The sequence below is a fragment of the Leptopilina heterotoma genome, unplaced genomic scaffold (genome assembly GCF_015476425.1).
Source record: "Leptopilina heterotoma isolate Lh14 unplaced genomic scaffold, ASM1547642v1 Lhet_244, whole genome shotgun sequence".
Taxonomy (NCBI): Eukaryota; Metazoa; Arthropoda; class Insecta; order Hymenoptera; family Figitidae; genus Leptopilina; species Leptopilina heterotoma.
Genome location: NW_025110959.1, coordinates 318420 through 343899, shown reverse-complemented (window position 1 = coordinate 343899; position 25480 = coordinate 318420). Strand labels below are relative to the sequence as shown.

The window sequence follows — 25480 nt, the reverse complement described above, 5'->3', positions numbered from 1 at the left end:
TATCAAAACATTTTTAATTAATTACTAACAACAATTCGCACGCTAAAACAACATCTTACTACCTTTTTTAAATAAAATTCGCAAATTTTAAAAATAATCGATTTTCTAATTTAAATTTTTGTTGAAAACACTAAAAAAAATTCAATTTTGGAGAAATTACAAATAATTGCAAAAATTCAATTATTTTCAAAAAAAAAAAATAAAATTCTTCTTATAAAATTTAACTATGTTCAAAATTTGAAAAAAATTCTTGTGAATTTTTCAAATTATCAATTTCAATTATCAATTTTCAATTATCTTTATAAATAACAAAATTCTTCTCCAAAGTTCAATTATTTTTATAAATGTCAAAAAAAATTATTGTCCTAATTTCAATTATTTTCAAAAATAAAATGCATTTTTCTAATTTCAATGATTTTCAATATCTACTATTTCAATAAAATTTTCCAAAAAGAATTCAATTATTTAAAAAAAAATTTTAATAAAATTGTATGCAAACATTTAATTATTTTTATAAATAATAAAAATTTCACCCAGGAATTCAATTATTTTCATAAAAAATAAATTTTTTTTAAGGAATTCAATATTATTTTCATAAATAATAAAAATTTCACCCAGGAATTCAATTATTTTCATAAAAAATAAATTTTTTTTAAGGAATTCAATTATTTTCATAAATAATAAAAATTTCACCCAGGAATTCAATTATTTTTATAAAAAATAAATTTTTTTTAAGGAATTCAATTATTTTCATAAAAAATAAATTTTTTTTAAGGGATTCAATTATTTTTATAAATAATAAAATTTTTTTAAAAAATTCAATTATTTTCATAAATAATAAAAATTTCACCCAGGAATTCAATTATTTTCATAAAAAATAAATTTTTTTTAAGGAATTCAATTATTTTCATAAAAAATAAAAAATTTTTAAGGAATTCAATATTTGCATAAATAATAAAAATTTTTAAGGAATTCAATTATTTTCCTAAAAAATAATTTAAAATTCTAGAAAATAATAATTGAACTCTAAAATGATGAAAATAATTTTGATGAAGTTACAGTAACAATATTCTTATAATATAAAATAATGATTTTATCTCTCTGTCATCTTTAATTATTAGAAAACATGAAGAAATCGATCACTCCGAGTCTTCGACTCGGAGCAATCGATATCTTCAGGTTTTATAAAAATACTTTTATAAGTTGTTTAATTTAAAAAAGATTTGAATTTTAAATTTTTGAATGTCTTAATTCCTGTGGAAAATCTTGTTTCAAAAATAAGATTAAAAATAGAAATTGTGCAAATATTTTTCTTCTTTTTCTAAAACAAAATAATAATTTTGTTAAAAAAATTGTGATTCATAAACAAAAATAATGCAAAATAAATAAATTTTCTATTTCTTAATCACAGTTGTTTAACAATTTTCTAATTTTGTTTAGTAAAGAACAAAAATCTGCATAATTTCAATTTGACAAAACGTAATATTTAACAAAATTTCAGTCTTTTAATGAAAAGAAGTGAAAAAAAATTCTGATGATTTCTATTTGTCATTACAATTTTGAATTAATTATAAAATAAAAATAATTATAACATAATAAAATAATATCCAATGTATCTAAAAATAACAAAAAACAAAAGTATAAACAAAAGACAACTTCAGAGTGTGAGGGACAGACAAAGTGAATGAATGAAAGAACATTCAAATTATTATAGTTATCTAATTAATTAATTAATTTCAAAATTTCAAAATATTTTATATAAATTAAAATAATAAAAAATAATAAAAGATGAAAAAATTGTACAATAATAGTAAAAACAATAATAATAATAATAACAAAAAACAATAATAATAATGAAAGAACATTCAAATTATTATAGTTATCTAATTAATTAATTAATTTCAAAATTTCAAAATATTTTATATAAATTAAAATAATAAAAAATAATAAAAGATGAAAAAAATTGTACAATAATAGTAAAAACAATAATAATAATAACAAAAAACTATAACATTAAATACAATAATTTAAATGATAAAAAAATGTTGCAAAATAAATTTAAATAATTATTTCAATTACTTAACCCAATTTCGAATTTAATTTAATAATTTAATTGCAATTTTCAGATTTGCCAAAAGTTTTGAACGTACAAACGAACGAATATTTTTTTCTAGTAAAATAAATTCAAAAATAATTACTTGAATAAAAATGAACCACAAGTTTTAAATGTTTAAATAAACGAATTCTTATTCGTTATGTAAATAAAAAATTATTATTCGTCTTACAAATAAAAAAAATAGAAAAAAATTCATAAACAAAAATGAGAATTTTAATTTAAAAACTTTAAAAATGAATTCTTTACATAGTGTGACGCAAAATTCATCATTATCTTACCGGAAAAAAGTATATCGTCAGTCGATAATATTTAAAATAATCGGTAGAATTCGTCGGTAATAAGGAAGTGGGTGACAGGTGTAATGAGCAGGTGGGAGTAACAAGGGTAACGAACAGGTAAGCGAGAGAGGAGGGAGCTTATCAAATAAACAGACAGACAGTAAAGTTGCGGGCAGTGAAACCTTTAGTAACTCGCCGATCGCCATTGTGTCCGTTCACGTCGGAAAAATGCAACTCAATTATTTATAGAAAAAAAAAAAGAAATAATAATGAATTTATTGTCTATTTTCCACTTTAATGGAACCATAAAAATAAAATTCTGGTGAATTTAATTAAAAATCAAGAGGAAAAAAATATTTTTTTTAATTACAAAGATGACATCCGAACGGTATCACAAGTAAGTTTTTTTTCACTATAAAAAACAAAATAACTACCTTTTTCAATTAAGTTTTCTAGTTTGTAACACTTGACGCTTTTCCGGGTGACGATCGAACTAATAAATCTGGCACTAATTAAAATTAACGTGGTATATCTTTCACGTGATTTTTATTTAATTTTTGTATACGTTACTCATCCATTCGATCTATTTTAATCTGAAATCTACTTTCAGTTTTTGAACTGTTTTAACTCGCAATTACCGTTATTTTCTTACTATTGTTATTAAAAATTGTTATTATTAATCATTGTTATTACTAACCATTGTTATTATTAACTATTGTTATTATAAACAATTGTTATTATTAAAAATTGTTACTACTAACCATTGTTATTATTAACTATTGTTATTATAAACAATTGTTATTATAAAAAATTGTTATTACTAACCATTGTTATTATAAACAATTGTTATTATTAACATTTTTATTATTACTAATTCTTATTATTAACAATTAATAGTAAAACAATTAATAATTACGATTATTGTTACATTTATTGTGATTTTTATATCAGTATTATTTTTTGTTATATTTTATTTGAAAATTAAACTATATTTGGAATCATTTTAAATGAATTTGAAATTATTTAAACTATTTTCGAACTATAATTTAAACTATCTAAACAAAATTGCCATTAATAAAATCAAACGTTATTTAAAAGAATATTTTCCAAAATAATTCTCAACAGTAAAATATAAAAATAATAATAATAATTAGAAAGATAAAGATTTGATTAAATTATTTTTTTTCAAAGTCGAAAGACTGGTTAAACAAAATTAGTAACCTACATAATTGCGCTTTTACCTGAAGTAAAACTATTTCAAGTTTCCTTTAAGGTAAACGTTTGACGTGAAGAAAGAAATAAATTGATTTCATTATGGAATATTGAAGATAGATCAGGTTTTAATGAAATATTTCCAACATTAAGTATGACATTACATTATTTATCTACCAAAATTGGCAATAATTAATCGCCAACCATTTAAGAAGAAATAAACTAGAAATAAATTAAATGCAACGATAAAATATAGTAATTTTTCTACATGAAACGATAAAATAAAGTAATTATCTATATGACACAAATATAGTAGTTTTCTACATGAAATAATAAAGAATAGTAATTTTCTACAAAAAATATGGTAATTTTCCATATGAAAGAATAAAATATAGTAATTTTCTACATCAAACTATGAAATACAGGTAATTTTCTGTAATACACAATTGAATATAGTAATTTTCTACCAAAAAAAAACACTGAAATCTAGTAATTTTCCATAATGAATGTATAATTTTTAATAAGTACTTTCTTGACGATGAGAATGTAAAAAGAGGGAACCATGTCTGTAATATGAGTACACACAGTTTGCTACAGAAAATCGATGATACCTACACGAAAATGTCAGAATACCTTTCATTTGAACGATCGTTACCCGGAAATGAAACGTCTCCTAAGAAACTCATTATAACACTGCGCCATGTTTAAAGAGATCATTACACTGTTTGCGAAACTAAAAAATCTTAACCAAGTCCCATTAACTCTCCTAATTGTCTTAATAAATGGTAGAAAAAAAATTATTATAATCTCAAATCTCTTAATAAAGAAAGTTTATTTTTATATAAATAAACCAAATTAGAGGTAAATCTAATTAATAATCTAATTATAAGTAAATCTATTTCAATTTAAATCAATTCAAATCGTTTTAAATCATTTTAAATCAATTATATCAATTTAAATCAATTATATTAATTTAAATCGATTTAAATCAATTTAAATCAATTTAGATCAATATAAATCAATATAAATCAATTTAGATCGATTTAAATCAATTTAGATCAATTAAAATCTAATTTAACTTTTATAATATACGAAATCTCTCGATAAAATCATTTAACAACGCAAAATTCCAATTTAAAAAATTAGTAACAAAACTCGTCATAAACTTGTCACTTATCGTGTCTTCGCATTGATAAGCTTTTTTATCAAAAATCTTTTAATCTCTTTCGATTTATCAGATTCGCATAAAACAGTTATTTCATTTTAAATGACTCATTACAAATCAACATAATATAGACGGAGAGAGTTAAATATACATTTCAATAATTTTCCCAAAAACAAATATAAAAAAAAATTTTTTAAAAAAATTATTTGCATTAAACAAGACGTGAATATAATGTTGAAACTTTTATCAATGGATTATGTTGTTTGGAAACGAATATTGTCAAATGCACTGAGCCTATTCACGATTTCCGTACCATTAAATTGGCTTTGTTAAAGTACCGGAAACGACAGCTCACGTGACACTGTTGGGTTAATTAGTGACATATAATTATGGAAAGTAAAATCACGAGAAAAGGAGAAAATTTTATTCATTATATTGAAATGAAATCCTTTTGATCCGAATTTAAAAAAAAAACTATCCTAATAAATTATAGTAATTATAATAATAATAAAAATAATAATCATAAAATAATAATAATAATAATAATCATCATAAAAAAAAAATAATAATAATAATAACAAAAACCTTAAACAGGGTGGACACATGTCAGTAAAGTCAGTAAAGTCTGGAAAAAGTCAGAAAAACAATTTTTTGTCAGGGAAATTTAAGAAATTGAGATTTATTTCGACTTATTTTCAAAAATTGCGACTTTCTCGACTTTTCTTCCAAATATTGCAACAAAATATCATATTATTCAGTATTAAATGTAAATCATTTCGATTTTTATAGTGCAAAAAATAACTATAAACAAATCTTTCAAAAATTATTTTTGAATCATTTTTCTACTTAAATTTTTGAAATATAAATTTAAAAAGATTTTGAATAATTGGAATTTTGTCAAATTTAATTGAAAATAATTAATTTTTTTCAAGTATTTTGTTAGAATTTTTGAAAATCAACTTTAGAAAAATTTTAATTGCAAATTTTCAAAATAATTGAATTATCAAAATAATTTTAATGAAAAATCTTTAAATGTAAATTTTAAAATAAAAATTAGCTTCTAATTTTTTAAAATTCAGTATTTTCAGTACTTTCCATTAAATATTTCCGAAAATTTAAATAAATACAAAAAATAATTATATTTTAGAATTATTTTTAACATTTTGGAGAAAAAAATTATGTTAAAAATATTTAATTAAAATTCATTAAAAAATTAATTAGTTTTTTAAATAATACAAAACCTCTTTTAAGAAATTCAATTGTTTTCGAAAAATTACATTAAAATATTTTTAAAAACTGCTTAATTCTTAGAATTTTTTTATCATAATTTTTTATGATTGAATTATCTTCGAATAAATCATGGTCATATTTATAATTACAATTCTTCAAAAATTTGATTTTTTTATTTTTTGAAAATATTATACCCTGATAAGCTTAAAAAAAGATGGACTGTTACAATTATTATAAAAAATTGAATTCTCGTATTTAAATAATTTAATTTTTGAAGAACTTTTGGAAAATCATTTCAAATTAATTTAGAGATAAAGTTTAGTTGAAAATTATAGAAAATAATTGAATTCAGGAAAGGTTATATGATTGTAATTTTTAAAAATTATTAAATTTCATAAATTTTACTCATTTTCCGTAAACTTTTATATTTTTCTGTGAAAAGAATTTTGTCAGGGAAAATAATTTTAATGTCAGTAAATTGCCAGGAAAATGTCAGGGAAATTGATAAACTGAAACTTGTGACCACCCTGTTAAAAAAAATTGATTTATTCTTTATATTTTATACGAAAAAATAAGTTTTTCGACGCTAAGCGTTGACACTAAATTTACGGTCCTAATAATGATAATAGTAAAATGATAATAATAAAAATACTAATAATATTAAAAATAATAATAATAAAAATAATAACAAAATAAAAAATAATAATAAAAATAGTAATAAGAACAAGAAAAGCATTGATCACATTTATTACATTTTGCTTCATTTTCTTCAAGTATATTTCTTAACAGATTGTGTAATTTTTTCAATAGAAAATCGAGAAATAGAAAAAATAACTTTTGATAAAAATTTTTAAAAGCGCTTGTAAATTATTATAATATGTAATTTATGATATAAATATAATGAGATGATAGTAAATATTGTGCAAACTGTAAGTTCTGAACTCATGATACGTGACGGCAAAAATAAAGTTATTTTATTGAATGAAGTTTCGCGTCATTTCATTTCATCATGGTAAACAATAACTGGAATTTACTCGGAACACGAAATCATTACAGATATACTATGTAACAACTTGAGACAAACTCTACATTTTAGTTTATAATAGAAAACTCTCCTTTCTCTTGTCATTGTTTCATTTTTTTTTCTAATATAAAATCATTAAATTTGGGAAAAAATTTGAAAGTCCGCCAGAGAAATTTCGCAGGAGAAAAGTAAAATTTGTCAAGAGGCAAAAAAACTGAACTATTTTAATTAGACACCTATATTGAACTGTATTTATTTATATTCTTTTTGTTTTTAAATTTATTTATTTACTTATTTTTGTATTTATTTATTTACCCTTTTTTGAATTTATTTATTTACTTATTTTTATATTTATTTATTTACTTTTGTATTTATTTAGTTGGTGTTTTAATTTGGCAAATCCTGCATTTATTTAGTGTTTCTAATGTTTAAAGGGCAGCTCGCGATAGCAATTTAGAAATTTTGAAGGAATCGACAAGAAAAGATTGCAATGCCAGAGATGATGGGGGAATGACTCCTACACTATGGGCAGCTTTCGAAGGAAATATAGACGCACTTCGACTTCTTGTTGCCAGAGGGTAAGTTGAACAGTTAAATAAAAAAAAAATTGTAAATGCTCTTCTTTCGAAAAAATTCACAAGTCTGTTTTTTTTCACTAAAAACCGTTAGAAATGTACTTTTTTTAAAGCATCAATTTTTTTTCAAAGATAAACCTAAGAAAACGTACTATTGTAAATTGTAATGCATTATTAATCCCATATATCCGACTATATTGAGTTCATTGTCAAAAGAATTATTATTCACCTTCGATCGATCAGCTACAATCTTTGGGGGACAAATCTTTTTCTACAAAACTCCACAGTATTAAATATTAATAAACTTTGAACTTCTATAAAAGTCACAACTACCGGAAATGTCTTCAAATGTCACAATCAACAACAAAAAAGATATAAAGAACGAAATTAATTTTTATACACGTGTCATGAAATAATAAAAAATTTATGAGAATAAAAAAATGTTTCGGCGAAAATTCGTATAATTTTCGAAAAATATACAAAAAAAACTTAAACTTGTCTTTTATTTACAAAAAAGTAAAAATCAAGAGATTTTTTATTATATGATTATCACTTATTATATTTTAAACTTTGCAGCTCGAAAGATGTACACTTGAATAATTTTTATGATCGTTTCAGTCTAGTTAAAAGTGGACAAAAAGAAATAAGAAACTTCTCTAGGAAAAAAAAAGAAAATATCACACAGGAATGATAAGTTTAAAAAGTTTTGATATATTTTGCAAAAAAATTAATGTTTAATATCGTTTAGAAATCATATAATAATTAAATTCCCCTTGCAAAAATAACAAAAATCAACGATTAAATAGAAATAATTCGATATTCAATAACTTACATCGATTTTTAAGTTATCAGTGACCTTGAAAATAATGGGAAAATTGTTCTAACTTTCCCGAGACTCCAAAAGCAAAATCGTGTCAAAAGTTTATAGGTTAGAAAAAGTTTTGCTCCCTTTTAACTAAAAGGAATGCTTACCAAATACTAATACTCTATCACTGTCGAAATCAGTGTCAAAAAAGACAAAATTGCGTAACATTAAAAATATGTAAACTAAAAAACTCACATTGTTGTGTATATATAGATATACTGTGCGCCAATGTCCCGCGCCGAAGTCTCGACAAAACTTTTTGTCGCATCTTCGAAGAATTTTATTTACCCCTTAACCGCACTTCCCCTCACTTTTAATAAGACGGATATAAATGAACATCGAAATAAATGTTAAATACACCGGATATACACTACATAATCTGTATTTTTATTGAATCGACCGGCAACCGGGTGTACCGGGTCCGGCGGAAGTTGTGGGGAAACTATACGGGAACAACCAAGACATAAATATAACAAAAGAGGAAAAAATAACACTCACAGACTGAATATTCGAAAACTCGGAATGAAATTTCACGTTATATTCTATGAACAATTAATAAATTAATCACTTTTTGGATATTTAAAACGGTTATACACTACTGTCGCATGCGCGACGACACTGAATAAAATCAAAGATGGCGTCGCTTGCACACTTTTTGGGCATCCCTCCTTTAATAGGCTATTTCAAAAAGGGTGGGAAATTCAAAATTTTTAATATTTAAATTATTTGTTAAAAACGACATTTCAATGAAAATAAGTAACAAAATTTGTTTACTTTAAATGTGTAATTATGAAAAAATTAATAAATCTTTTTGTGTAAAAAATAAATTTTTTTTAAATAAATTCTTTTGTGTAAAAAATAAATTATTTTAAAATAAATTATTTTTTTTTGTAACAAAATAATAAGTTCTAAAGGGTAATTCACAGACTACGTCACTCTCCTAGGGTAAAGGGGGGAGTGTGAAAAACAATTAACTTTGTTTTTTAAATAATCCGAAAATAACCTTAAATTGTTCTTTAAACAATTGACAGTTATCATAATTGTTACCTTTTATTTATTCTAATTTATTATTTAATTGTTATTAAATTATTCATCTATGTAGAAATAATTCTATAGCTTATTAAAAATGTCTAAAATCAATAAAATAAATCATTCTGTAATATAATGATTGGAAATGAATGGAATAATAATAGAATGATTAGAAACTAATAACAATATGATATGACAATATATCACTAAATTAAGTACATAATCTCATCAATTGATAAGTAAAGTGTCCAAAAAATTACACAAGGGAATATTTACAGACATTAATATTGATAAAAGATAATACGAATTATTAAAGAAGATTGAAAGGTAAATACGTTTGTATATTCCATTCGTTGGAATTGAAAAATTATTATTTGCTTTTTTATTCATATTTAATATCAAGTAATGGCTATTATTTTATGTTTTATTCTCACTTCTTTCTTTCCTGTTTCTTTTTAAAAACATTCATGAAGTGCATATTATAATTATTTCCTCCCTATTATCATAATACTTCCTTACAGTTTCAAACTTTATTTTCTTTCTTCAAACAAAATATCTTGGACCATTGCTTTTATAAAATACTAAATGACAATTTTCATTTCCTTGTTAAAAAGAAATTTGTTATTCTTTACAAAAAGAGAATTTATTTTCTTCATAAAAGAATTTATTATTTTCATAAAAATAAAATAAAATATAATCAAAATATAAATAAAATAAAAATTACATTTCTTAATGTGTTGAAAAATTATTTTTTACTTTTTTAAATCTGCGATAAAATAATTTGTTTCCGGAAATGAAAGAGATTTTTATCAAGACTTTCCTCTTTTTTATACAAAAATAGAAATAATGTTTTTTTTCTTTTTGCTCTAAATATAAAATATTGCAAATATAGGCATATTTTAGTTATTCATGAAATTGTCGAAACTTTTTATCAAAATAACAAAGCGCGAAAAGACCTTCATGATTTTCCGGTTGAAAAACTTCTGTTCATCGCGTGACAGGAAACAACGACCAATAAACAGGGGTTGGGCGCTTCAACTTTATATGTATATATATATTTCGAAATTCTTTTCAAATCCATATTTTTCTTTTCAGGGGTGATCCAGACAAAGCTGATTATTTTGGTAATACTGCTCTCCATCTGGCAGCAGCACGTGGTCATGAATTTTGTGTTCGATTTTTGGTGAAATTTGGTTGTAATATTTGGTCATTGGATATCGATAGACATTCAGCACGTGAATTAGCAGCAATCAATGGCTGGGAGAAAATATTACAATTTCTCGATCTTGCCCAAGCCGATCAGGAAATGAATAAAAAGAGTAAAATTCTAAAAGCAAAGGCCGAAAAGGACGCGGAAAAAAGGTAAACACAAATAATTATTTCTAATTAAAGTAACAGTTCAGTTGTTTTTTTTAAACAGTTGGTTTTATTTTAATAGGGAGTGTAGAGTGAAAGTAATTTTATTTTCAGACTAAAGGAATACGTGAAGAGGCAAAAAATTGCTGAAATCAAAGCGGAGAAGGAACAAAAAAAGTTATTGAAAGATCGAGCGAAAATTGACACGGAGTCAACGAATGACAATGTTCTTCCCCACAGACCAAGTATTTTAACTTTTAAAGGACGAGTTAAGCCATCGCCGACTTACAGTGATATTGTAGGCACAGGAACTGGCACCAAGAGGCAAGGAAGCGCAGTTCATCGAAAAGCCCTAGCGAGAAAGGCTGTAGATGATTTTAAAGTCGTCGAGGTAATTTAAATTCTATTAAAAACCTTTCTAATTCTACCGAATTTAATTAATTTCATTTCATTTAAAAAATGCCGAATTTAATTAATTTTATTTGCTGAAATTAAATTAAATTTGTAATTACAAATTTAATTTAATTTCGGCAAATCAAATTAATTAAATTCGGAAGAATTTGGCATTTTTTGATTGAAATGAAATTAATTATTATTTAATAATAACAGAAATTAAATTAAATTTAATTGAAAGTAAAACAAATTAAATTTGATTAAAAGTAAGACAAATTCAATGAATTTAAATTCAGATTGAAGTGGACGGAAAGAAATCGGTGAGAAGTTTGACGGGCCTCAGACGAGATTCAGAAGTGATGTATGTGGGAACGTATGAAACAAATTCTCAACAACAAAACGGAAGGAGGGGGAAAATTTCTGACGTTTGGGGCACGTTAAGTAAAGCTCAGAGTACACCGGATTTGCTTGGTGACAGAAAATACGAAGCCGATGCAGAAGATGACGAGGAGTCAACGAACATTGTGGGAGAGACGTTTCTTCTACAAGAACCAGCGAGTATCTTCAATCGACCAGGTTTTGGATCGGTGGCCTTCCGCAGATCGGTAACTATCAGAAAAACTCTCCACAAGAGAAAGGAAGTGGTACTACTAGCAAAAACTCCCGCACAAAAAAAGTCTTCAAACCTTTTTAACACTCTCCTGCTCACAATTCTTGAAACACACAAATTTCCATTTTTATAAAAGTATTCACAAATTTTTCGAGATATCAAAAATTATATTATTAAACATTTTAAAGAATGAATATTATTAATAAACTAGCAAATGATACACGCGAAACACGATATTCCTTTTCTTATTATTTTGTAAATTAAAGAATTTTATAATTTTGAGAATAAACAAAGTTTTGAATGATTACAGATTTAAAATTTAAAGAATTCACTTATTAAGAACATAATATTAAATATTTTTGTTTATTACTATTCAAAAATTGTAATAAAATTTGTCGGAAGAATTTCATTATTCTCATGAATAATAAAATTATTTAGAGCAATTCAATTATTATTTTCACTTACAATTTTAATAAAATTTCTCGAAAGAATACAATTATTTTTAAAAATATTAATTAAATTCGATTATTTTCAAGAATTTTAATATAAATTCAATTATTTTCCACAATTTTGATGAAATTCTTTTTAAAAAATCAAAATTTTTATTAAAATTCCTTCAAAAAATTCAATTATTTTTATGAATTGTAAAATCCTCCTCAAGAATTCAATTATTTTCATAAATAATAAAATTCTTTGAAACAATTTAATTATTTTTATAAATAATTAAATTTTTCGGAGAAATTCAATTACTTTTTTTAAATAATAAAATTTTTCTGAGAAATTCAATTATATTCAAAATTTTCAGTAAAAATTAATTTTAAAAAATTTCTTTATTTCAAAAAAAAATTGAATTAAATTCTTCCAAAACAATTCAATTATTTTAAAGAACTTTAATAAAAAATCTTGTCAAGAATTAAATTATTTTCGATACAATTTTAATTACATTTTCTCGAAAGAATTCAATTATTGAAAAAAATGTTCATAAAATTCTTGAAATGAATTCAATTATTATTTTCAATTTTTTTAAATAATTACTTTACAAAGAATTCAATGATTTTCAGTAAATCGACAATTTAATTATTTCTGAAAATAATTGAATGCTTGAATAGAATTTTATTAAAACTTTTTTAAATAATTGAATCCCTGCGAAAAAAATTATTATTTCTACAAGTATTTGAATTTTTGCAAAATTTAAAAAAATAAGTGAATTTTTGAGAAGAATTTTATAAAAATTGTATTTAAAGTAATTGAATTTAAAAATAATTGAATTATCCCTGGAATTCAATTAAAATTGTATTTAAAATAATTGAATTCCAGCAAAAATTTCATTATTTTTAAAAATAATTGAATTCATCATTTTGGATTTTATTATGTTTTAAATAATTGAACTCCTGTGAAAAATTCAATTACTTTTTAAAATAATTGAATTTTCTCGGACAATTTTTACGAAGATTTTTACATTATATAGAAATGTAATTATTATTAATTTAATTTTTTAAATGCAAATAATGTAAACAAATAGAAAATGACTTTTCCACTCACTTTTGACTATTTTTATTCCAGGTGACAGCGACTCTCGAAAATTTACCCGTAACTCAGGTGGAAATTCATCACGAGCCAAATGGCGATCGAGTTAGAAATGGTTCGACCAGGGGGTCAATAAACAGTCAAAAAAACGACGCAAATTATAGTCACAATGAAGAAATCAGTATTGGCAGCGCGGGGAGTTTGGCCAGAAGGCAAAACATCTGGGATGACGAATTATTATCTGGTAAATGAAAAAAAAAATGTATTAATACCTCAATATTGTTGAAATAATATTGAGATATTAATTAATATTGAGATAGAATTGCGCACTGTCACTGCAATTTCAAGTACTTTGCACAGCCGTAAAGAATTATTTTAATAAAAAAAAATATACTTACCTTCTTCAATAGATGATGATGAAGTAGACTGGACGCCTTTGCAGAGATTTTTGGCCGTCAGTAATTTATCCTCGATTCACTCAATTCTAGAGGCGGAACAAATTGATTTAGAAGCACTTCTGCTTTTAACAGAAAATGATATCTCAGCATTGAAACTTCCACTTGGACCTAGAAGAAAATTATTAGTGGCGATTGCAAATCACAAAGAAAGCCACGACAATCAAAATGCCATTATAGACAGTAGATTATAAAATCAACAAAAACTATATATTCGAAAATATCGCAATTATTTACAAATTTAGAGCACTTTTCATAAATTTTTTTCCCATAAAATATATTCATAATTTTTTGTCATAAAAATTAAATGCAGAAATTACGTGAATTCAATAAATTCACTAAATTACAGAACTTTGAATATTTTTGAATTTTCCAGCATTTTTGAGATTATGTTTTAAAAAAAGAATATTTTATTAGCTTAGTAGAGAATTTTTTCTTATACATAATCACAGCACGCGCAATTTGTTGAAAAAACACAAATTTATTGTCATTTTCGTGATATTTGTATTTTGTATCGAGGAAAAAATTGTAAATAGTGATTTATGTTAAGGAGCATTTGCAAATTATTCTAAGACGTGTTGTACATTTTCTTAATTTTATTTTGTAAATAATTATCATACAAACAAGAGGCAAAAATATACAAGCTTTTTTTTATGTTCGCAAGAAAATAACAGCACCATACGTTCTTTTTTTTTTACCAGATAATGCGGATCTTATATAACTTTCTTCCCCATACAATCGTCCACGGTATAACATTGTATACAACGAACAAAAACAAAAGTGACCTATTGTTAAATAATATCCAAATTTAACAATTCGAATTTAAAGTAAAATTTTTTCTAAATTAACATTCTTCGTTGTTTGTAAAATTCATCATAATTAAAATTATATTTTTTTTTAAAAACTAAGCATCCAAATAACGAAGTTGTTAAGTAAAATTCCTCGAGTTTTAAATTCTTAAAATTTCTTTTCAGTTATTTTAAAAAAACGGTGTTTTCAACAATAATAGAAGTTTTTGCCCGTATACATTATTTTTATGGATTACCTACTTATTTATTGCGTGTCCAGAGTCTGCTCACATTCTCTGTCTACACGCTTCGATTTGTTTTCATAAATTATTTTTACAAGTGAAATTATTAATTTTCCCAAGATGAATGCAACAAACAATATCGAAGAAAGTAAAAGTATGTTTTCCTTTTGCGTACTGAGAAAACGAATAAATATTCATTTTAAAGGCAGATAAAATGATAATTTGACCTACTACATTATTTTTATTCTTTTTAAAGGAGAGTAGAACTTTGATTTTTTTTACCTATTTGAGCGAAATGGAAATTTTGTCAATTTTTCTCTTATTTTCAATATACAAAAGAATTTAAAATTAAAAAGAAAATTGTTGCGTTACAATAATAATTTTTTTACTCTGTCATCGCCTTTTCTTCAATTGAAGACAAATCGAGTATTTGTGTTTATTTTATTATTATTCAATAATTATCTTAAAATTAATAAAAACGGTAAAGCTATTATTGATATTCTATAGAGACATGTACAGTCTATCTGCTAAATTTTGCAATTTGACTGGAAAAAATTATGTTGCAAAGTAATTTTTCATATACTTTGAATTCGGTAACACTTTTCCCTCCTTATTTAATGCATAAATTCAATTTTACATTATATAAAAGATAAAAATATACATTTAATTTTACCAAAAGTAATTAATGTATATATAAACGTATTGAAACAAATATATTAAATATTTTTTTGAATTTTTGCAAATTTATTTAAATATAAATTTAATTTGCAAAATTTGAAATTCAAATCGATTAAAAAAATGTTTCAATATAAATTTTTTAAATCAAAACTAATAAAATAAAGGACAGTGCAACGATTTTGGCATCATCAGTAAACGGTACTGTGCATGCATTGTGTACAATTTTTTTTTAATCTATGCGCAATTATTTTCTGTAACAATAATTATTGCTATATATACCAGACAAGACAGGAAAAAAAAAACTAATCGATAGCGTATATCTACAAAATCAAGAATGTTCCTTTTTTTTACAAAATGCACCTAATTATGGCATCTGTAATTATCTCTTCCACAAGAGAATTTTTTTTTTCTTTTACAAGATAATGTCTGTACATTAAAGATAAATTTTCAGTTAAAAACCAAAATCTATCTTTTCTTTTCCTTTCAAGTATTCCAAATATTGAGTCAGACTTAAAATATACATATATATATACTTTTTTTTTGTTAATATAAGTGCTGACTGTTTGATAAATATTTTAATTAAAGCTATCGAATAGAGTCAATAATTATTAGTTTTTTTTTATCAGTATTAGCATTATTCATACACTTTATGATTATTAGCATACACTATATTTACAACTGAACAACAATTCTGGCTTACACGCGAGACGAAGCCCGCTCGGAAGTCTCAAATATAGAGAAAACAAATGCAAAACTCTCGATTTTTTTTTTTTAAATGAAAAAGGGAAATTTACTTTCCGAAAAAAGAAATATTTATTTTACTAGTGAATAATATTCACAACTAGAATTTATTTCACTTTCTATTTATTACTATTTATTAAAATTATTATCAATAAACGCTAAATATTGAAAAATATTTCTACTCAGAGTGAATTAAAAAATATTTTTACTCATGTTTCAAAATTCTATTCCCTTTACAAAAGAAAAAAAATCTATGAGATTTGCCTGTACTATGTTAACGTCTGATATAAGTTATTGAAAAAATGTTATGTTTTTATAATTCATACGTGCATTATATTCAAAGAACTTAAATCAATTTTTTTTCTCGAAACAAAAAAAAAATCATTGCGAACATTCGTTTTTTCCAAAAATATAATGATCGCATTGCCATTCACAACTTTGATACATCCTAGATATAAGTTGTCACCTATATACAATTAAAACAAAACTTGAACAAAATTCACTATATGTTTTTTTTTGACAATTTTCCCAAAAAAAAGTTAACACATTCGATTCTAATTAAAAAGTACATAATTCTTATCTAAACGAAATAACAAATTTTACATTAATCACATTAATAATAGTGAATTTTGTTCGAGCATTTTTCGACTACAATGAGGTGTAAACGTTGCTCCTGTAAAAAGTCTAGACAATTTTCGATTTTAAGTTCCGATTTTTTGAGCTCTGATAAACACATTTATACAAAGTTATAAGGATACTTTTTTTGTTTACTTTTTTGGAAAATTTTCATTCCAAAAAATTAATTCTTTCCTCACTGTATGGCCTGTACAAAGGAAAAACTAAATTTTTTATCTCCATTATCTAGCAATTTCGAAGAAAATTTTTCTATAATCCTAAACGCAGAGAGAATGAATATTCGTCTAGAATAAGAGTTAATTAAATTGTTTGTCTAGAAATAAAGAGAGTAAATCACTACGACAAATGAAATACATGAACAAGAACTAAATTGTCCTTTGTTTCCCTGAAAAAAGATTGCACATGATGAAAACGATTCTAGTATATATAAACAAACAGTATTATTTTCTTGGAAATAATGTAACAAAATTATTTTTTTTTTACAAATAGATTAATAAGTTTGAAGAAACTTGTTTTTTTTCACTAAATGGCCAAGACAAAGAGATAGATAAGATATATATACTAAAAAGAAATGCAGTGAGTTTTCTAAATTTTCTTTTTGCGTGCAACTTGTTCTCTTAATATTGTTCGTACCTTTAGGGCAACAAAAAACTTGGTAAAAAAAGACATTCGTAAAGATTTAGAAATAATTTCTCTATAATCAAAGTAATTTAACAACGTTAGAAGTAAAGAAAAAAAAACAATATTTAAATTACGAAAGGACTTTTTTTTCACAATATGTGCTTACTCGGTATTTTTTTTTTAACAGTAAAATAACTACAAAATACCTAATTTTTCAAAATCGGTACGTATATTTAAATTATCCGAGCACACGACAACAGGGAGAAAGATTATAAGGTACTGTTGCACGTCCGGAAACACCAAAAAAAAAAAAAAACTTTTATCTCGCTGATTCAAATTTTCGAATACAGAAACTTTCCATCACAGAAAATTTATAATCTTCAAGTTGAAGAAGAAGAAGAAGAGGAAAAAGAAGAAGAATTGCTAACTTGAAGAAAGTATTCTCACATGAAAGAATTTGCGATAATTTCTGCGAACTTTTTTTTGACAGTCGAGTAATTTAGGTATTATTTCTCACGGATTTCTTTGGTGCAATCGCATTAATAGCGACAGACGCAGAGGTTAGTTTAAAATTAAAAAAAAAGACGAAAGGGAAGATCCCAATATATTTGAGAAAGGGCCGACGAACGTGCTCTTTTGGTTAACTATTAGGTTCTTTTTCTTTCATAATCCAATCTTGCAAGATGATTAAACAGTAGAAAAAAAATCATTTTTCAAAATTGGATCATCAGCTATCGATAGTAATAACTAATCAGTAGGAAAAAAGGCGTGTTGCTACTTTACAGTTCGCGCGCCGTTACATGAAACGCGATCGTTTGTGCGTTGGAGATCCCATATCCACATCATGAGAAGCTGGTCTTTTATGATGACGAGCAAATTCACTGCTGATGAAAGCGGACAATTCCGTTTGTCGACCCATTCGTCGTGACATTGGCGAGCCTAAAATCAATTTTTTTCGTTATAATTTTTCTAAATAAAGAAGAAATTTCAGGGTTGCCACGGTTTTACTCATTTCAAATTCCCTGACTTTTCCAGGTTTTTAAAACTACATTTATATGTTACAAAATTTAATAATTAGTCATTATAATCTTTCCATCAGAATTAAGATTTTCAAAAATTTCAAATTCAAACCTTTCTGAAATTAAACAATTTATAAAAAATTGTTATAAAACATGAAGATATTCATTGCTACGAGTCGAAGACTTAAATACATAAATAATAAAAAAAATAATTAAATAATTAAATAATAAAAAATAAATAATTAAAAATGACCGAGGGATAAAATCATTATTTTATATTATAAGAATATTTTTACTGTAGCTTCTTCAAAATTAATCTCATCATTTCAATTCAATTATAATATTTTAGAATTTTTAACTAAAATTCTTCTTTATAAAGTTTAAATTAATTATTTTTAATAATTTTTGAAAATTTTTTTTGAAAATTTTCATATTCTTTTGTTTGCAATTCAATTTTATGAAATTTCATCGATTATTCGGAAATTCTTCAATAAAAAATATATTAGAAAATAAAAACTTGAAATAATTTTTAAAAAAATTCAATTAAACTTTTAAAAATAAATTAAATCTACACAATTTTCAATGAATAGTATGAAAAATTCAAACATTCAAAGATTGTAATTTGAAACCTTTTCAAAATTCAATTATTTCTAAAAATTCACGCTATAATACTTTCTCTATAAATTTGAATTTGTAAAAATGTTTATTAATTGGAATTAGTGACTGAATTTTTGCTTTTGAATTAGTAAATTTTTACTATTAAATTAGTAGAAACGACTATTTATTAGTAAAATCTGCTAATTCAAATTTCAAAAGCAAAAAGTCAGTCGCTAATTCAAATTAGAAAACATTTTTACTAATTCAATTTTAGAGAGTTGAATATTCAATTATTATCTAAAATTTTAACTGAAATTGATTTTTATGAAATGAAAATCAATTTTTATTAAAAAATTCTACTAGAATTCAATTATTTAAATACAAAAATAAATAATTTATTGAAGAATTAAATGTTTTTTAAAATTCAACTCTCATAAAGAATTTTATCAAAACAAATTTTTAAAATGGTATTTAAAATTCGTTTGACGAATTTTAATAACATTTTTAAAAGAATAATTTCATTTTTCGAGAATATAAATTAAAATTGTATTAAAAATAATTGAATCTCTGTAAAAAAATTTGATTGAATTGAGAAAAGCTTTTAAAATAATTGAAATTTTTACAAAAATTTTATTAGCATTTTTGAAACATTTTTGAAAATAATTGAATTTTGGAGAAACATTTTATTATTTATAAAGATAAATGAAATTTTGAAGAGAATTTTTAAAAAATTTTAACCGTAATTGAATTTCTGCGAAGAATTTTGTTATTTGTGAATTACGAAAATAATTGAATTCTTTCGAAGAATTTTATTAAATTTTTTGAAAATAATAATGTAATTTTTCCACAAAATTTTGTTATTTTGAAGAGAATTAAATTCTTGATAAGAATTTTGTTATAACTTTTGCAAATAATTGAATTCTTGGAATCATTATATTAAAATTTTTAAGAAGAATTGATTTTTTTTGAAGACTTTTATTAAGAACTTTTAAAAATAATTAAATTATTTCAAAAACATTTAATTAAAATTGTATTGAAAATAATTATATTCTTGAGAAGATTTTTAACAACAAATTCTTAAATAATTGAATTCCTTTGACGAATTTAAATAAAAGTTTTAAGAATAATTGCATTTTTCGATGAACTCGATTAAAATTGTATTAAAAATAATTGAAATTCTGCGATGAGTATTATTAATTATAAAAATAATTGAATCTGTTTAAAAAATCTGATTATTTATGAAAATAATTGAATTATATGAAAATTGATTATATTTAAATCGAATTAATTTTGAAATATTTAAGAATAATTAGATTTCAAGAATAAATAATTTTTGAAAAATTTGTTTATAGTTATTTTTCGCACTTTAAAAATCGATATAAGTTACATTTAATATTAAAAAATGTGGTATTTTGTTTCAATGTTTAGAAGAAAAGTCGAAAAATTCGCAATTTTTGAGAATATGTCTGAAAAATTCTTAATTTTTTTTTAATTTTCGTGACAAAAAATTTTTTTCCTGACAAAAATGTTGTTTTCCTGACATTTCCCTGACTTTACTGACATGTGGTCACCCTGGAATTGATTCTCTTTCTGTATTATTCAAAAATAAACATAATCTAAATTTTTTTGCTTTTTGAGTACCGTCACATTTAAAAAAAAAAACAAAACAAAAGTCAAAAATGATAAGAAAACATACCAGAAAGAGCAATTGCTTCCCGAAAGGTGTGTAGTTCCGGATCGGTATCACTTCCTGGTGTCGGGGTTGGAGTAACAACCATGCTAGCCGTTGGACTTTGAGGTGGCGAACCACAAACCATCATTCGTGGTTTTGGCGAACTTCTATAGAACAAATTCAATAAACGTGAATTAGCTTTTGGTAACTATTTTTATGTACTAAAATTCAAGCGATTCTTTAGTTTTTAATAACAAGTGTAATTATTTGTTCAGAAAGGGTAAATTTTTATGCTAGGGTTACCACAAAAATTTCATTTTGTTTTTCCCTGATTTCCAGACGAAATTTTGACTTATTTCCTGACCCCAAAGAATATTCTGATTTTTACCTAAAATTCTTCTATAAATCAATTATTTTTAATCATTTTTGAAAAAGTTTTTTGAGAATTTTCAAATTCAATTATTTACGAAATTTCGATTTTTCGGAAATTCTTCTATTAAAAATATATTAGAAAATAAAAACTTCAAATAATTTCAAGAAAAATTGAATTAAAATTTAAAAAAAAATTAATTCTACAGAATTGTTAGCTAAAAGTTATGAAAAATTCAAATTTTCAAAGATTTTAATTAGAAACCTTTTTAAAATTCAATTATTTCTAAAAATTTATGCTATAATGCTTTTAATATTTAATTATTATCTAAAATTCATTTTTAAATCAATTTTTGTTAGAAAATTCTGCGAGAATTGAATTATTTAAAAATACTAAATTAAAAAATTTATTGAATAATTCAATGTTTCTCACAAAGAATTTTATCAACAAATTTTCTAAAAATTGGATTTTCCGAGGATTTCAATTAAAATTGAAATTAAAAGAATTTTACTGTTTATAAAAATAATTGAATTACTAAACAGAATTTTATTATTTATGAAAAATGAAAATAATGGAATTATTGCGTGTAAATTTATAAAAAATTCGTAAAAAAATAATTGAATTTCGGAGAAGCTTTTTATTATTTAAAAAGATAGTTTAAACTTTTTCAAACTTTTGAACATAATTGAATTTCTGCGAAGAATTTTATAACTTTTGGAAAATTGAAATTTTGTCAAGAATTTCATTAAAATTTGTGAAAATAATTAAATTTCTGAGAAGCTTTTTATTATTTTAAAAAATAATTGAAATTGTGACGAGAAGATTTTAAAATTTTAAAACATAATTGAATTTCTGTGAAGAATTTTATAACTTTTGGAAATAATTGAAATTTTGTCAAGAATTTTATTCAAATTTGTGAAAATAATTAAATTTCTGAGAAGCTTTTTATTATTTAAAAAGATAATTGAAATTTCGACGAGAATATTAAAAAATTTTTGAATATAATTAAATTTTTGCGAAGAATTTCAATACTTTTGAAAATAGTTGATTTTCTGCAATCATTTGTAACTTCTCCAAAATTCAATTTTTTTCTTGGTGTTTTTAACTAAAATTCTTCTATAAATTCATTATTTTTAATAATTAATTAAATATATATTAAAAAACTTAGGTAATTTCAGAATTTTTCTAAAATCTAAGTTCTTTAAAATTTCTAATTCAATTCATTCGAAATTGAAATTTTATAAAATTGCTAATTAGAACGTTTTTGAAGTTCATCTTGTTTATGAAAACTTTTAATAAAAAAATCCCTAACTTTTCCCTGATTTCCCTGATTTTAATGTATGTACACAGAAAGTGTAATTGTTTAAACACAAAGTGTAATTGTTTATACACAAAGTGTAATTGTTTTTTATTCACAAACTGTAATTGTAATTGAAACCAGATTTTATTAAACATTTCGGAGGTAAAGAAAGCTTGAACATTTATACCCAACGAGTAATTCTTTAGATTGAGTACAAAAATCCCACCGAAGGACAACAAAAACTAAAACAAAAATAACTAAACGAAACAATTCATTTTTTTCTAGACACAGAAAATATAAAGTAGTTGAACAAAAATAAAAAATAGTTTAGTATAAATAAACATTGAAGTTTATATCGCGATATTTATTATTTCCAAGCAAAATGTTTATCTCGTTTTTAAATATAGCATAAAAGCTTGAGAGAAAGGTTAAAATTGTTACAACGTTACCTGTGCGAGTGTGGCCTTGAAGGAGGTGGTTTACCAGCAAGATATGCTAACAGGTCTTCCCTGCGAATCATGCGCCTCTTTTTTCTAGCCCAATTCATTATCTCTTTGCTACGTTTTTGCTTTCCCGATTCAGTGCCTAATTCACAACATTTTTTCATTCCCTCCACAGATTCTGTGAAAACATCAAAATTTCATTATTAGTATTCAATAGAGAAAATACGAGATAGTAGGAGAAGAAAATTGGATTAAATATTTGAAAAGTTAATTTCACAATCAATTCGAAGCATTAACAATTTTTATGAAAAACGTGTAATCCATTTAATGGTATTTTAAGAGTTGGTAATTTACGAACAAAGAAAAGGGACTCCCAAATAGGTAGTGACGAAATTAAGTCAATGTTACGAAACGTTAACTGAATTCTAGAAATAAAAACAAATTCTCTCTCCTTCTTAAATTGTTCAAAAAAAAGATTTCGTTCTTTAGTTTCACTTTCTTTTACTACAAGGAGAAATACTTAAATTATGAAAAAAAGCGAAAAAAAGCCTTCAAAAATGATTGTGAAAAATACAAATGTTGAAACAGCTGATCAGTGTCAAAGGTCAGCTGTTTTCGTTTAAAGGATCAGTGTGCAGATATGCAGATTTCAGAAAAATGATGGTGTGTGACAGGTAGAAAAATAAACAAAAAGGGTTTTAAATCACAATACTGGAGAAAGGATGAAATATTTTTAAGTGGGGATGCATACAGAGGGAAAAAAGAGGGAGAGGTTAGCCTTGCAACACACTGTTGACAGCGAAGGTAACGACGCAGACACGCACCTTTGTACAACGAGGTAACCGTACCCGCAGCAGTCTGAAAGGGCAACCAAAGGGATGCACCCTGGGAGCGATCTGCAAAAAGAGAATAAATTCCGCGTTAGAAAATCGATAGACACAGGATCCACTGGCGAGCAATCGAGCCTCTCCTCACAAAATGGATGTCACTCAAAATGGCAACAGAGAGACGATTGTAAATGCAAGGGGATTAATCACTTTTTTTAGGATAAAATATTCGAGGCAAGATTGCTTACGATAAAAAAACAACACAATATATAACGCAATGCCTGCCTTTGTAAAGTTGGGCTATGGCTGTTGCCGTAGAATGAAATCCAGACCAAATTTGTTGCGCGTAAAATTCCTTTTGGTTGTGCAGCTGATTCTCATAGTCGGGCTCGGCCTCGATCGCCTCGACACATTGCTGTTCCCAGTTTGAGTACCAAAGATCCATTATTGGATCTTCCTCGCTTCTATCGTCACTCATGGCTTACACCTCACACACCCACTTGAACTCGCGAGAACAAGCAAACTTCGCAGCTTTTTTCAATGCACCACACCACTCACTTCCTTCTGAGTCAAGTCGCAGCCATTACGATTTAACCTCGGATTCATGAAACTGCTACAGCAAAAGATTGTCGACACACGCGAACAAAATAAAATACGATACGACCGTACGACAGCACATACGTTCCTTCCCTTTCCACACACTTCCACACCATGATCCAAGTAACAAGGTCTCGCCAAAGTCGGGCTCAATTTTAACTCGGTTCGCGCACCATAAAAAAGCCGACCAATCATAGCGATTACCTGAAGCGACGACCATATTGAAGCGCTAAATTTTGAATCAAATACAGAAACAAATTTAAAGAACATAAAGAATAATAAATTAAAAGTAAAATAATTCTTTATTAAATATTAATATTTTTTATTAAATACTTATTATTAACTTGATACATAACATTCACATATATTTATTTATATATTTAAAAACATTACATTTATCTCTAATGCTGCAAGAACTGAAGGGACAATTTCTTTTCAATTTTCAGTGGATAAATGATGAGATAAATTTTGAGCCAGATTAACTAAGACAACCTTTTTTTATTTTGAATTTTTTTAGGAATTGTTAATAACAACATTCAATTTTAATATTAATTATTAACTATTATTGGGATTGCGAACATTACAGGGAATTGACCTTTTGCAAAATAAGGCATTAGTGGTAAATTAGTAGATAAATTAGATACTAAATAAACATTTTCCAAAAAGCGAATTATTAGTTATAATAATAATAATAATAATAATAATAATAAACATAAAAATAATAATTATTATTATTATTAATAATTCATTATTGACAATTATAATTTAATAATAATGTCATAATATTTATTATTATTATTTTTTCTATTCTTATTAGTAGAAAGCTTCAATTATTCGGTTTAAAGTTTCCACATTCATTTATCATTATGTATTAAATGCCCTATAAATAAATTGCATGTTTCTTTTTTATTTTTTCTGTATAATTTCACTACATCAGTTTCAAAAAAAATTCACGCTATTTAGTATTAGCGAATTTTTTTACACGTTTTTTAGCTTTCCTTTTAGAATTTTTCTCATATACTTTCCTATTCAAAATTCGCAATCTTATGTGCGTTCGTGTACGTACCAGACACAATAATACCTTTATATCTAATTTATCCAGTGAATGTTGCTT

General features: G+C 24.2%; 2 protein-coding genes across 2 annotated transcripts; one reads left to right on the top strand and one right to left on the bottom strand.

Annotated features, from left to right (window-relative positions):
- Nucleotides 1–2550: 2550 nt before the first annotated feature.
- Nucleotides 2551–14100, top strand: LOC122503101 (Usher syndrome type-1G protein homolog). The gene is made up of 7 exons (XM_043613529.1): nucleotides 2551–2791; nucleotides 7460–7603; nucleotides 10590–10856; nucleotides 10965–11241; nucleotides 11540–11848; nucleotides 13417–13624; nucleotides 13791–14100. Exons 1-7 carry the CDS (start codon nucleotides 2769–2771, stop codon nucleotides 14027–14029), a joined length of 1467 nt encoding a protein of 488 aa, XP_043469464.1. The 5' UTR covers nucleotides 2551–2768; the 3' UTR covers nucleotides 14030–14100.
- A 316-nt stretch (nucleotides 14101–14416) lies between these two features.
- On the bottom strand, nucleotides 14417–24428 carry LOC122503102 (UPF0472 protein C16orf72 homolog). Its single transcript, XM_043613530.1, has 5 exons — nucleotides 24055–24428; nucleotides 23767–23838; nucleotides 22949–23120; nucleotides 20854–20996; nucleotides 14417–18480 (listed from the first exon to the last, which is right to left on the bottom strand). Exons 1-5 carry the CDS (start codon nucleotides 24245–24247, stop codon nucleotides 18338–18340), a joined length of 723 nt encoding a protein of 240 aa, XP_043469465.1. The 5' UTR covers nucleotides 24248–24428; the 3' UTR covers nucleotides 14417–18337.
- Between the last annotated feature and the right edge of the window lie 1052 nt (nucleotides 24429–25480).

Bases quoted from the DNA above. Each gene is read 5' to 3' on its own strand.
- LOC122503102 (XM_043613530.1), bottom strand. From the start codon at position 24,247: ATGAGTGACGATAGAAGCGAGGAAGATCCAATAATGGATCTTTGGTAC. The intron at 23,121-23,766 runs GTGCGTGTCTGC...ATGTTTTCACAG, and splicing joins GGTTACCTCGTTGTACAAAG to AATCTGTGGAGGGAATGAAA. The intron at 20,997-22,948 runs GTAACGTTGTAA...TTTGTTCTATAG, and splicing joins TCAAGGCCACACTCGCACAG to AAGTTCGCCAAAACCACGAA.
- LOC122503101 (XM_043613529.1), top strand. From the start codon at position 2,769: ATGACATCCGAACGGTATCACAA. The intron at 11,849-13,416 runs GTAACTATCAGA...TTTTTATTCCAG, and splicing joins CGGTGGCCTTCCGCAGATCG to GTGACAGCGACTCTCGAAAA. The intron at 13,625-13,790 runs GTAAATGAAAAA...CTTCTTCAATAG, and splicing joins GGATGACGAATTATTATCTG to ATGATGATGAAGTAGACTGG.